This window comes from Cyprinodon tularosa, unplaced genomic scaffold, assembly GCF_016077235.1.
Source record: "Cyprinodon tularosa strain WSP-4 unplaced genomic scaffold, ASM1607723v1 ctg60, whole genome shotgun sequence".
Lineage (NCBI taxonomy): Eukaryota > Metazoa > Chordata > Actinopteri > Cyprinodontiformes > Cyprinodontidae > Cyprinodon > Cyprinodon tularosa.
Genome location: NW_024039341.1, coordinates 1,361,182 through 1,373,607, shown reverse-complemented (window position 1 = coordinate 1,373,607; position 12,426 = coordinate 1,361,182). Strand labels below are relative to the sequence as shown.

The 12,426-nt window shown below is 35.8% G+C and overlaps 2 protein-coding genes across 3 annotated transcripts in view; both read right to left on the bottom strand.

The window, feature by feature from the left end:
• phldb3 (pleckstrin homology-like domain, family B, member 3) overlaps positions 1-2,204 on the bottom strand; it is a 29,028-nt gene extending 26,824 nt beyond the window's left edge. The window contains exons 1-2 of one of the 2 annotated variants that reach the window (XM_038307154.1): positions 1,951-2,204; positions 1,243-1,276 (exon numbers count right to left, since the gene is read on the bottom strand). The gene's annotated coding sequence lies outside the window, so the exon portion shown is untranslated. The remainder of the gene's footprint in view (positions 1-1,242; positions 1,277-1,950) is intronic. The other variant, XM_038307153.1, reaches the window with a different exon arrangement.
• A 2,777-nt stretch (positions 2,205-4,981) lies between these two features.
• ethe1 (ETHE1 persulfide dioxygenase) lies at positions 4,982-10,756 on the bottom strand. The gene is made up of 7 exons (XM_038307087.1): positions 10,603-10,756; positions 8,519-8,663; positions 7,178-7,326; positions 6,857-6,986; positions 6,561-6,650; positions 6,232-6,348; positions 4,982-5,505 (listed from the first exon to the last, which is right to left on the bottom strand). Exons 1-7 carry the CDS (start codon positions 10,633-10,635, stop codon positions 5,459-5,461), a joined length of 711 nt encoding a protein of 236 aa, XP_038163015.1. The 5' UTR covers positions 10,636-10,756; the 3' UTR covers positions 4,982-5,458.
• Between the last annotated feature and the right edge of the window lie 1,670 nt (positions 10,757-12,426).

Below are 12,426 nucleotides of genomic sequence, written 5' to 3'. Positions count from 1 at the left end.
CGGTGGCTCTTTATTTAGGGCTATCTAAGTAAAGGGCATTAATACAGATGCACAACAAACTATTTTTATCTATAGCATGAAAAATATTGATACCCATTTATAACTTTCCCCTTCACCACTGTGCACTACTTTTTGTTGCATGTAAGTATGTATCAGATAATATCCTTATACAATAAATTTAAAATTATTGATAAAATAGGTCAGAAATTAAAGAAACATCACATTTGGCAGATAGCTTACAAAGTCAACTATAAAATGCTTTATAACCATTGGCCGTGAAGATCAGGGCTCCTAGAGTAAATATCTCAGTGGAAATACTGGTTTAAAGGCTTGTGATGCACAAACTGTTCAGTGACTTGGAAACAAACAACTAATGCAACTATTTCATCAGTTTCAATCATCGCCTTGGAGTTTCAGCTTCAGGCAAATAGAGAAACACTGACAAAAAAAGCTAAGAAACATTGAGCATATATCCTGTATTTCTAACTTTTTTTGCTGTTTTTGTCAGTGAGTGTATCTTGGTATGTCAAAAATCTGACACTAAGAAATATTAGACCAAAGGTCAAACAGAGACTCAACACTGAAATGATACAAATTTGGTTCTCAAAACTGAAGATTCATTTTTACAAGTGTCTTAACTTAGTGCTAATAATAAAATTAAGCTTTGATGTGCAGATTTGTTCATCCAGTATATATTAAAACAGCCAAAATCTACATAAACACATGTCCAAACCTGTATTACGTTCTAAGATGGGGTTCCAAAAGCCAAATTACATTAATTGTTAGAGTTAAATTACAGTTTTTAACATGATGAAGTAATTTCTAACCACATTTGAAAAGTTTTCAGATTCAATTTTTGTAAACAGCTTCCTCAGCCAGAATACCCTGGAGGCTAAATACTGGTTCCACTGCAGGCTGCATAGCTGTTACCATTATTGTTCTCAGCTTAAACCTATACAATTACAAGTTTCAACAACAGGTTTAGGTGCATTCTCCTGAGTATAATGGAAGTACTTGGGAAATGTGGAAAACCAGTTTAAAAGAAGAAAGAGGAAGTCAGCAAAGAAGGTCTGTGAGGTAAACCTGGCAGAAATCCAACCCATTTAAATGTTCAGATCCCAAGAAAGTGTTAAAAATGCTATATCCTAAAAACTTCTGCGAGTAGGCTACTAAGACCTTTTAATAAAAGATGAGAGGCGACATGTTCTCTGCCAGCCTTGGTGGTGTAATAAGAGTACTCACAGAGATTCCTTTGGTCTGAGTATGTGTGCAGGAGCTGTGATGCAACAAAGAGTGATCCATTAATAACAGTCTAGGGCTCAGACATAGATTTGTCCAATTGCAATCAAAATGAGACTGCCTTGTCTCTCTCAGTGGGATCTGAAAAAAAGGGGCTAAAGGCAGAAGTCCCCAGACAGCAAATCCTCACAATCCTACCTCAGCCTTGCCTCCCACCCACTCTTTGTTTACCCACAGAGTGCTGATGGAGGGATAAAGGGCCAGAGATCTCAAGGTCTTTATAAACACAGGAGAGGGGTGGGGAGGGGTGCATTTATAGTATTGTCATGAGACAAGCTTTGATAAACACCAATTTGGCTCAGGGAAAGTTTCTCTGAGTATTTTCTGAGTTAACAGACCATCAAAATGAAATATATGGTATAAATGAACCTTATGAATCATGGATCTTTAATTATCTCCACTCACTGCCAATAAAGTAGGTTTAGTTAATAGCAACGAATAAGGAAGATGTAGTAATTTATCTTTATATGTGAGAGGAAACTTACTATGATCGTAATGTAACTAAGATGTTACTAATAATATTATTAATAATAGGAAAAACACCGCTGACACTTTCTGTTGGAGCGCTTCACCTTTTTTCTCGCGCAGCGACGAGTGGAGCTTTGATGTCTAAAACAACACAGTGATAAATAGTAAATAAACACATTTTACCTGGAAAACGCGCTCCCATCCAAGCGACTGGAAACGAGGATCCTTGTTTATAAAACAGCGTCGCAGAGAGGAGAGAAACCCGAGCAGCGAAGCGACTTTAGAGCAGTTTTTCACTTCCCAGAGCTGCTGTAGATCCTTTGATGGCTGAACGGTAAATAAAACAGCCTTTAGCTGCTGGATTGATTCGTTAACCTCTCCTGACAACTGACAGGTCGCTGTGAGCGAACCCACCGAGTCAACAGGTGAGTCTGAGCTGTGAAATCACGCGTGGGTAGGTGACGTCAGAGGCGGACATAGCCTGGTTAAACAAAAAGCGGAAACACTATTCATTTACGGGTTTTAAAACCAAGCCCCAACCTACTATAGATTGCACTTTAAATGTTCTGTTTTTTTATATATTGTACTGAAATAGGATATCTATTCTGGGAACTCGGTTTTGTCCATTTTGACTCACCCGGGCTCCCTTCCATTAATCTAAAATATTTCAGATTAAAGAACCTCATTGGGTTATTCTGTTTAAACATCCAAATCAGTCTGTATACTACGGAAGAGGATTAGGGCCACTGAAAAAAAAAAAAGTTAATTAATTTATAAATTTTATTTCAATTTAACATGGGAAAAAGGGTCAGAATTCTGACAATAAAAAAAAGTCAGAATTCTGAGATTAAAGTCAGAATTCTGACTATAATCTCTGAATTCTGACTTTTTTTTTCTCAGAATTCTGACTTTTTTCTCAGAATTCTGACTTTTTTCTCAGCATTCTGACTTTTTTCCTCAGCATTCTGACTTTTATCTCAGAATTCTGACTTTTTTCTCAGAATTTTGGATCTTAATACAGATGGGCACCGGGTGATACTATTTCCTTAATAGAAGAGCAGAAGGTCATTAAAAAAAGAGAGATAGTCTCTAAAACAGACATGGCTACGGCTTGATGCTAACATGTTAATTCAGTCAGAATTCTGAGATTAAAGTCAGAATTCTGATTAAAAAAATTCATAATTCTGAGAAAAAATTCTGAGATTAAAGTGACTTTAATCTCAGAATTCTGACTATTTTCCCCATATTTAACTGAAATAAAATGTGAAAATCTGTTAACCTTTTTTTATTTTTTCAGTGGCCCTAGTTCTCTTCTGTACAGTTAACTATTATATAATTGAAAAGTAATCCTGGTAATAAAAAAAAACATAAATAAATAAAACATAAATCCAACATAAAGTTTTGAAACTAGCACAGACAGACAGACAGACAGACAGACAGATAGATGATAGATAGATAGATAGATAGATAGATAGATAGATAGATAGATAGATAGATAGATAGATAGATAGATAGATAGATAGATAGATAGATAGATAGATAGATAGATAGATAGATAGATAGATAGATAGATAGATAGATAGATAGATAGATAGCCCTTCTTATAATTTCCAGCCAGCTCTGAAGTCTCCAACTTGAGTCCAAGTTTCAAAATCTTCCACAAATTGTTGAATGGACTTTGCTTTACAAGCCTGTTAAGGTCACACTTCTTTCTGTTGCTTGTACACCTTGTTGTAACAGCGTTTTTTACTGCACTTAACTTTCATATAATGTGCTTGGATTTAACATCCTACAAAACATTCATATTCTTTAGCAGTGGTCTTTTGTCACTCTCTGTGGAAGGGGACAGTGACCATCTGCTGGACAGTGTAATCAGCAGTTGCCCCATTTTCTTTATCGCCTCCTTGGGGGTAACCATGGGCAACAAGTTAATGTATATTAGTATAAAATGTTTTGGTCCATGTAGGATTCAAATTTTCTGAAAAACTGAATTTCCACAAACTGTCCGCTATAGCTACAGTCTAAAAAAATGCAGCTCCAACTTTAATGGATTGCTTCAATTGGTAACAAGTAATCAAACCAAGTTTGTCCAACTTAATTTATTGAGGTTTTCAACTTATAAACTAAATACATTTAGTTCGATTAACTTGATTCCATTACTTGTTGAAAATCTAAGTAAATAATAAAAGCTGGAGATGCATTTTCTTTTGAGAATGTAATAGCAGGTGACGGACTTGGCACCGCAAGACCACATAATGGGAAAAGAAATCCTCACAAAAGGCATAAACTGTAGAGGTATGAACAGTTAGGTCAAAAGACCTAAGTTTTCCATGTGACATTAAGTCTCCCTGCCTTACAGGTTTTATACAGAGCAACTGAGGATGCCGGAAACATAAAGATCCAGATTCAGAAAGGAACCTAAAAATCCTGTTCTGAAAAGTGAATCAACCAAAGTTTCCATTCTAGTGTACAGGCTTCTCTGGAAGCCCCCACAGGCAAAATCTGCTCTCTTCACTCTGAGCACTTTTATCACCCCCCACTGGCCTCTTTACGGCTTTTTCTCAATGGGCTGAGAGTGCAATAGATTCTTGCCACTGACATGTGGATGGCGTGAGAAAAAACTCGTGCTGCAGGTTCACTGTGGCATGGCTGCAGCAGGACTGAAAGGGTGCTGGCAGATGGGCAACACAGAGCTGGTGAAAGGACAGCTGGCACACTGCATCTCAAAAACAAAATAAGGTAGGAGCGCTTTAAATGGAAAGGAGTATAACTTTAGCCGGTGCGAAAAAAAATCTCACAGGCACCTTCTGTTTCAAAAATAATGATGGAGGTGTCTGTCAGCCAATACAAAGGGTTAATATAGCTGTTTGTCTCAAATTCTAAGACAGCTGTTGGGTGGTGCCTGTGTAGGTTTAAAGTATCTGCTTGCATGAGCTCAGGAAACACCCACCTACAATAACCTTTTCTCCTGCATACTTTTTATTTTATTGTTAAAATGAGTGTTTCGAAGCCAAAAATCAATGACAGTTCACATTCAGGCACAATATAAGTATGAATTTATTAAAATTTAAATCATATCATTCATAAATAATTGTACACAAGAATTGTTTGTCGTTTAAAAAGGCACTCAATAAGCTTATGGTTGGCATATAGTCCATTGGAATTTTTGTAAAGGAAAAGAGGCTCTAAAATGGTGCAAACAAAGACAAGTTCCTGACTGAATGCAAATAGTGTAGATTTATTTTCCTGCTATGCAAAAAGGTGCTGGCTATTAACAGTCCGCATATGGAGAATGGGTATGTGTTTCAGCAGACATGTTAATATGCAGAATAATAATAATCCAAATCTCAATGAAGCACAAATGGTTCAGTTTTCCATCAGAGAAACACCATCTATCGTTCAAGAACACTACTACACTAACATCTTTAAAGACATACAAAACATCTAGTGTTTTCCCCACAATTATACAGATTGTTCTTTTATTTACAATATATTTTATGGCAGTTTTTTCTTTATAAACAATTAAAAAACAGCTTTAATAGATGCAGTAGTAATGGCATCTACAGTATAAACCTCTGCAGATAAAATCGAACAAATGAATGAAGTATGATCAGCATTGGTGAAAGCGAAAGTCAACGTTGAGCACTTTGTCACTAGATTTATTAGAATGCTTTGCTCTGCCCATCCGTCCTTAGACATCATGCAATCCACAAACCAGGTTAGCAGGCACTGCGACGTCTGAAAAGGAACAAGAAAATGTGCTTTTAAAAGTCAGGGTTTATAATTTTAGTCAACCCTCATAATATCACATAAAAAAACCAACCACCTCTAATAATAAAAAGCTTCACCATTATAGTGCTGAATAAGAAATGTCTTTTTTAAATTTTTTATTCATTGAGTATAATTGTTAAAAAAAAGATGGTTCTCAAACTTACCAGGGCTACAGAGTGATAATAATGATTTTCTTGTCTTTATGTGTATATGTTTAAGCAACTGCTTGGTGTCTTAAGACTCATACACTTCATGAAATTCCTTTGAATAGGTGTGAATGTAATCTCTTTATGAGCAAAATGTATGTCAATGTTTTTACCAGTGTTAACTGTCACAATTTACCTGATGGTTTGCTCATAATTGACAAGATAATAATGCTGTTTTTACTTTAAGCAGTTTATAGAATTAAATCAGGGCAACAGATCAACTGAGAAAACCTCTTTCAAAGCTTTACAGTAACATTTAGGTATGTATTCCCTGCCCTGAATAATAATTTTTGACGTTCTTTGGGTAAAAGAGAGAAAAAATATTAGTTGAATTGGGATTAGACTGTTTAAAAAATAATAACATATATTTGCTACATCTCTAACACATCGCCTTTGTGACTCTTTTCACCTCCAAACATTAATAATGTTGTGGCTGATCAGGGTCTAACTCTCAGATATGCTGCTAGCTTAATAACTGTTTAGGTACCAATTTTCTTGGGGTTTGGGAGATTCAGGTTGTCCATGATTTTCACAAACTCCTCCAGGTTCTTGGTTAGACGGGGGTTGTGCTTGCGTTCCTCACCGACTGTAGTAGCTGTCTGGCCTAATAAACACAAACACAGAAAGTTTATTACAAAAAAATTAAAACATACACCCTAAAAACACTATATAGCATTTTAATAAAAACACTGTAATGACTCCAATTATAACAAATGAGCCTATAATTAGGAGTCAAAACTTTTTTTTTCAGTGTGTGAAACAGGATTAAATCTTAAGAAAATAAGAAAAAATTACAGTATAAGGGTTTAAACCAACCTTTGTAGTCATGAGCTGGGTAAAGGAGGCAGTCCTCAGGCAGAGTGAAGATCCTCTCATGGACTGACTGGTAAAGCCTTTTAGGAGAACCTAAAATGAGCAAAAGGGGCCGCGATCAAACTCTTTATTCAAAGCATTGTTTAAGATAATTCAACCTATGCATCCAAAACTGTTTGAGAAGGTTTATTTTATATTCAACACTGAAGTGTATTTTATGTAATGCTGCCCTCATGTGTCCCTTGTGTTTATTACACTTCTCAGAACTTCCCAGAGGGAGGTGAAGAACATGAGCCTACCCTGCTGGAAGTCTGTTCTGCCACAGCCTCTGATGAGCAGAGCGTCCCCAGTGAAAGCCATGCTCTCATCATTTAACACCAGGGTTACACACCCGTTAGTGTGTCCTGGTGTCTCTCTCACGGTCAGATGCTGAATTTCAAATAAAAAACAAAAATTAAAAAAATTAGCGGGACATGCTTTTAGCTCAGTTCTCTCTTATCTCACTATTTTAGACAAGCGGTCTCACTATTCACCATGCATTTGAAACTAAATATACTGACTAAAATCCTTTAACACAACAAGGAAACACAAAATAAATAGAAAAAAAAAAGTGGCCTTACATGTTTTCCAAAGGTGATCTTTTCCCCATCTGACAGCTGAATGTCTGCTTTGGCACCGCTGTGTTTAGAGATGGCGCTCTGCAGCCCCGCAATTTTTTTCTTCATCAACCCAGTGCTGGTTATGTGGTCCGCATGGCAGTGGGTGTTCACTACCATAGAAACAGCAAGACATACAGCGGCCTCTGTTATGTTCTGTTATTAGAAATAATTTATTACCAATAAACAAAAGTGGCATACTTTATTACTTTATTGAGGAAGAAAGGTCTAACAGGCTGATTTTTAATGACTATTAGATGCTGATAATCATCTTTGTGGAGAAACATTTACCTTAGCCTATAACCAACTGGATCATCTACTTTATTGGTTTTCCAAAAGTGATGATTGACTTTATCAAAGAATTATTACCATGTGATTAATTGATGTTATAAAATGAAATATAATTTTAAAAATCATGATTCCAACCCTAAACTTCTACACCCTACTTTAATGAACAGTGTTTTACAGCTGATTGATCCTTAAAGGTATAGTGGAGAATCTTCTATTTCCCAGTGGATCATCAAAATAGGTGGTCCTGCTAACTGTCAACATTCTGATGATATGTTTACATGAGGCCGTACTCGTCCCCATTTTCACTTTCTGGTGCTGAGTCTGACATAGTGGAAAATTGAAAATCTTCTTTTGGAAAGTAAGCTTGTATGAACGATGCAGCAACTCTTTAATAGTGCGTTGTGCATGTGCATTTTTTTATTTTAAAGTGGAGAGGGCGGGTCTTTTCAAAAATTTGCAAAGATCCTTCACTATACCTTTTAAGTAACTGCAGCGCTGCTCCTCCACTACATGTTGCTATATGCTAGAAAACAGCTCTGTTGCTTATGGGAAAGATTTCAGGTTTTATGTATAACAGTGATCCTTGATGTGGAAAATGTAGATAAAAGAAATCAAAAAATGGAATGTCAAATAATAGAAAACAGATACGGGGCCGTTTCTGAAGTCATGCCAGGACATAAATCAGAATTCTGTCAGGTTTGCGTGATAGGGATGTAAATCACCAGCCGCTAAAAGATAAGGGATTGTATTGTTTGGATGGTGATATGATGTCTGATATGATTTTCAATCAAGTTACAAGTCTGCCACCGATATCTCATGTCCATCCAACACAATCAATTATATCTAGATCAAAGCTAACTGGATGAACAAAGCAAAACAGCATTATTAAAAAAATAGATCACCTGTTAACATTAAGACAGTAACGATGGAGCTAACATATCCTAAAGATGATGATGTGGATACATTCGATTAATAATAAAGTCAATGTATCCATATCTATATCTCCATAAATACCTGCAACTTTTAGATTGAGTCCGAGCTCCTGCACAAGTTTCACATCTCTGTCGAGGGTTTCCAGCACAGGATCGATAATGACTGCTTCTTTGGAGGCTTTGTCTGCAAGCAGGTAGGTGTAGGTGCAGCTCTGTGACTCAAACAGCTAAACAGGAAAAACAGGAGTGCCATATCAGCAGTCAGCATCATGCAGCTAAGGTACATCATGTTTTCTCCACATCATTAAATGGCAATGTTTTTTTTTAAACAGAGACAATAAGAAAACTTAACAATCAGGAAGAAAGTAACCAAAGAAACCAAAGTGTACGCTTTTAAGTTATGTTTCTGTATTGGTACTCTGTTTTACTACTTAAACTATTTGTGCCAACTCTTTACTTATTTGTAATCAGTATTACTTATTTGTAATAAGTAAAGAGCATATAAGTAGAAATTTAAAAGGAGCATATATGCAGAAATTTAAAAATGAAATCACCGATATGTTTTCAGATGCAACCGCTATTACAGTATAAAGATGAGCAGCTCATTCATTCATGTTGGGCTCATGAGTTTTAACTAGAAAACCCTGCAGCTGTGTCAGCTGCAATGTCATTGTGATGGAGCGAAAACAGTAAACAGAGCAGAACATTTTTATAAGGGTGGCCAGGTAATAACCGATGTACACTGAGGGGTGGCCGAAAGTGGATAGGCGCCAGAACCTCAGGGTCAATCTACAGTACACCAGGCGTCCCCAAAGTCAGTCCTAAATAAAGACAAACTGTACTTTCCTACAACTTTCGCTACCAAATAGACACATATATTTAAACATCCGTGCTTTCTAGATAAAAGGTATAGTGGATAAAATTCTTTCAGGTTTGAGTTCTGGGTCAAACATCTCTTCCTTTGTCATTACTTACCTACTTTTACTTTTATCAACAATTATTCTGCATAAAATTGATATTTACAAGTACTAATATACACATTAATTGATTGTTTTAATAAAAACAGTTATTTATCTATGATTTCACTGAAGACTCCTAGACATTCAGAGACATAATTTTCTCTTTACCCCATAAAACACAATATCTAGTTCTGAAAAGAGCAGGAATTATCATCTTTAATGTTAGCATATTGATGTGCATAATTAACCACATTGTTTTTGTTGTCAAGTAATTGTTAATATCTGAAATAGGGCTGGGAATTTTCGCCAAAGTCCTGAATCGATTCGATTTTGTTTAATACAGTTCTAAATCGATTAATTTCAAGTCGATCTGTTTTTACAATAATGAAAGTGGTTCAACGGTGTTGCAAAATACTCGTGTATTTTAATTTTTCCTGTCACATTAAACACAAAGTGCAAACTTGTAAATCAGACAGTTTAAACTTGAGATGTGAACAAAACTGTCTCATAGGTGCAAACTTATTTGTGAAAAGAAAAGCCTCACTTGAGCAAGCAGACGTGACACAGCAGACATGCATAAGCTTGCATTATCTCCACTGCACCATATTTGCAGCGTTGTCTGTAACAATTACAGGGTGTTTGCTGGTCAGCCCCCATTTGTTAATGTCTTGAGTGCATGTTTTCCTGCTCATTTAAATGTTAACTTCACTCACTATAAAATTAATCAATCTCATTACCTAGACATCGATTTTGCAAAAATGTAAAGGAATCGATTCAAAATCAGTTCAATCGATTTTTTTACCCAGTTCTATCTGAAAGATTAAAATGTTTTGAATATTCCAATTGAGAGTATTAATGCTGCCACCGTCTGTATTACAGGTAAAGGGTGGCCATGGACACCCCTGGCCCCCCACCTAGCTCCGCCCCTGGGGTTTTATTATGGCTATTTGTGTAATAGCCATAATTAAACCCCGGTTTTATTTTGGCTATTACACAAATCATATGTGTGCTAACGCAGTAAAGAGTGTTTAGAGAAAGAAGCTGTCCCGATATCAAACCTAATCAAAACAAACAATATTAAAAGGTTTTTGTAGTACTTACAGTAGCATGTTACCGGCTAAATACGACTTCCGGCTAAATATAACCGACTGTAAACCATTATGTGACATTATTCATTCCCTAGAAAACAAAGTAAATGTTCACATACTTGTCTAAAGATCGGTGCCTCTGACTTTGCCATCTTGGAGCAGCTCAACCTCAGCAGTCGTCGCTATGAACAGCAAAACCCTCAGCAATTTCGGAACCAATAACTGAAGCCGGGTGTGGTTGTTCCGCTCACATATAGCCGCTAAGCCACGCCCACCTCTAGCGTCACGAAGTACTCTGATCTATGTGATCTTCAAAGGCTAAACACATGCCTTAAAACTGCTTGGTCATTATTACTCTCCTTTTGTTCTTTGCGAAATATGTTGTTTTATTAATCTCTATGGTTGTAAAGGCAGCTGTTATTGATTAGAAGCTGTTAAGAAATATATCAAATAATAGTTGGACAGTTTAATTACACATCACTAATATTGATTTTTTTTTTAAAGCACGGCAGATATGTAGTATTTGATTGCACTATTGTTCTTGATAAAGTGCATTTACCCCCTTAGATCGCTCTTAACACCTTCGAAAAAATATAGTCAATCGTATGATTAAAAATAACCAGAACATTGCAGTCTGTCTGGGAAAAGACAGTGGATAAATGTACAAAGGAAGGCAAGTTTAGGACACATGTGATGCCATCAGCAGACTGACTTGCAACCAGAACATTTGTTTGGATGCAAAGTTTTTCCCCCGAAATACTATTTTTTTAATGAATGCATAAAATTGCCTTTCATTATGGCAAGGCAAGGCAAATTTATTTGTATAGCATAATTCAGTACAAAAACAATGCAAAGTGTTTTACATGATTAAAATATAGGAAAATAAAACAGAATCAAAGCAAGTAGGGGAAAAAATTATGGAATTTGGCAAGAAAGAAAGAGAATTATGCAAAATACATCATTCTTTATTTGGAGGAAGATTTTCAGTCAGCTGTTGCATAATGTGCTTTAGAGAGATAAAGCAAAATGACAAACACTGAACCTCTATAGACTTTCACTTTAATTAAAACAAGAAAATAGATAAAACAAACATCTATGTTGATAAAAGGATGATGAATTGATACCCAGTAGCTCAAGGTAAAGGGTTTTTGTTGCTTTGTATTTGAGACAGTGTCATGACGATTAAATGGAATTCTATTCTATTATATTTACCTACCTAATGTAGTTAAAACAGAGAAAATTTAAAGTAGTTTAATCAAATCTGAGAATGTTGTAACGGTTGAAAAACATGGTGGTAGTAGAATCATGCTTCAAGGTTCCAGTTGTACTGGAAGGCTGACCAAAGTGGCTAGACTAATGAATAAGAGTGTAAACTTAGATTCAACTTGGCTGCTACTGAAAGGCAAGATTGTAAAATGTTTTGACCATCTAGGCTGCTTCAGCAAGATACTGATCTCGAACAAAAATCAAAACTGTGTTAGAAACTTCTAAGGCAGAGTAACAGTATGCCTCTGGAAGAGCTCAGAGCCCAACTCTTTCAAACATGACTGTGATACAGCATGTTTAAAGTTTGTGATGCCTGGAATCTAAATTTAAATGACTTCAACCTTATTTGCTGATCGAAGTGTTTAACTATCAAATAAAAATATTTTAGAAGATATTTAAAGCTGCAAAAATAACATGTAAATCTTATTTTTAGTAAAAATAATGGTAGAAATGCCTTCTATCGTTTTATTTCAAATACTGCAAGTGATTCTGACTGAAGGTTGTTTAATTAGCATATATGCCTTTTGAACCTTGAGTGATTCAAATACTGGAATATTTATGATATCAGTATATCACTGTAAAAGGGTATTCTTAATTTCTACCATTATCAATTAAGTTTTCCTATTGTCAGTACCACGTTTGTTTATTGCAATTACAACAACTGAGATTTTGGTTTC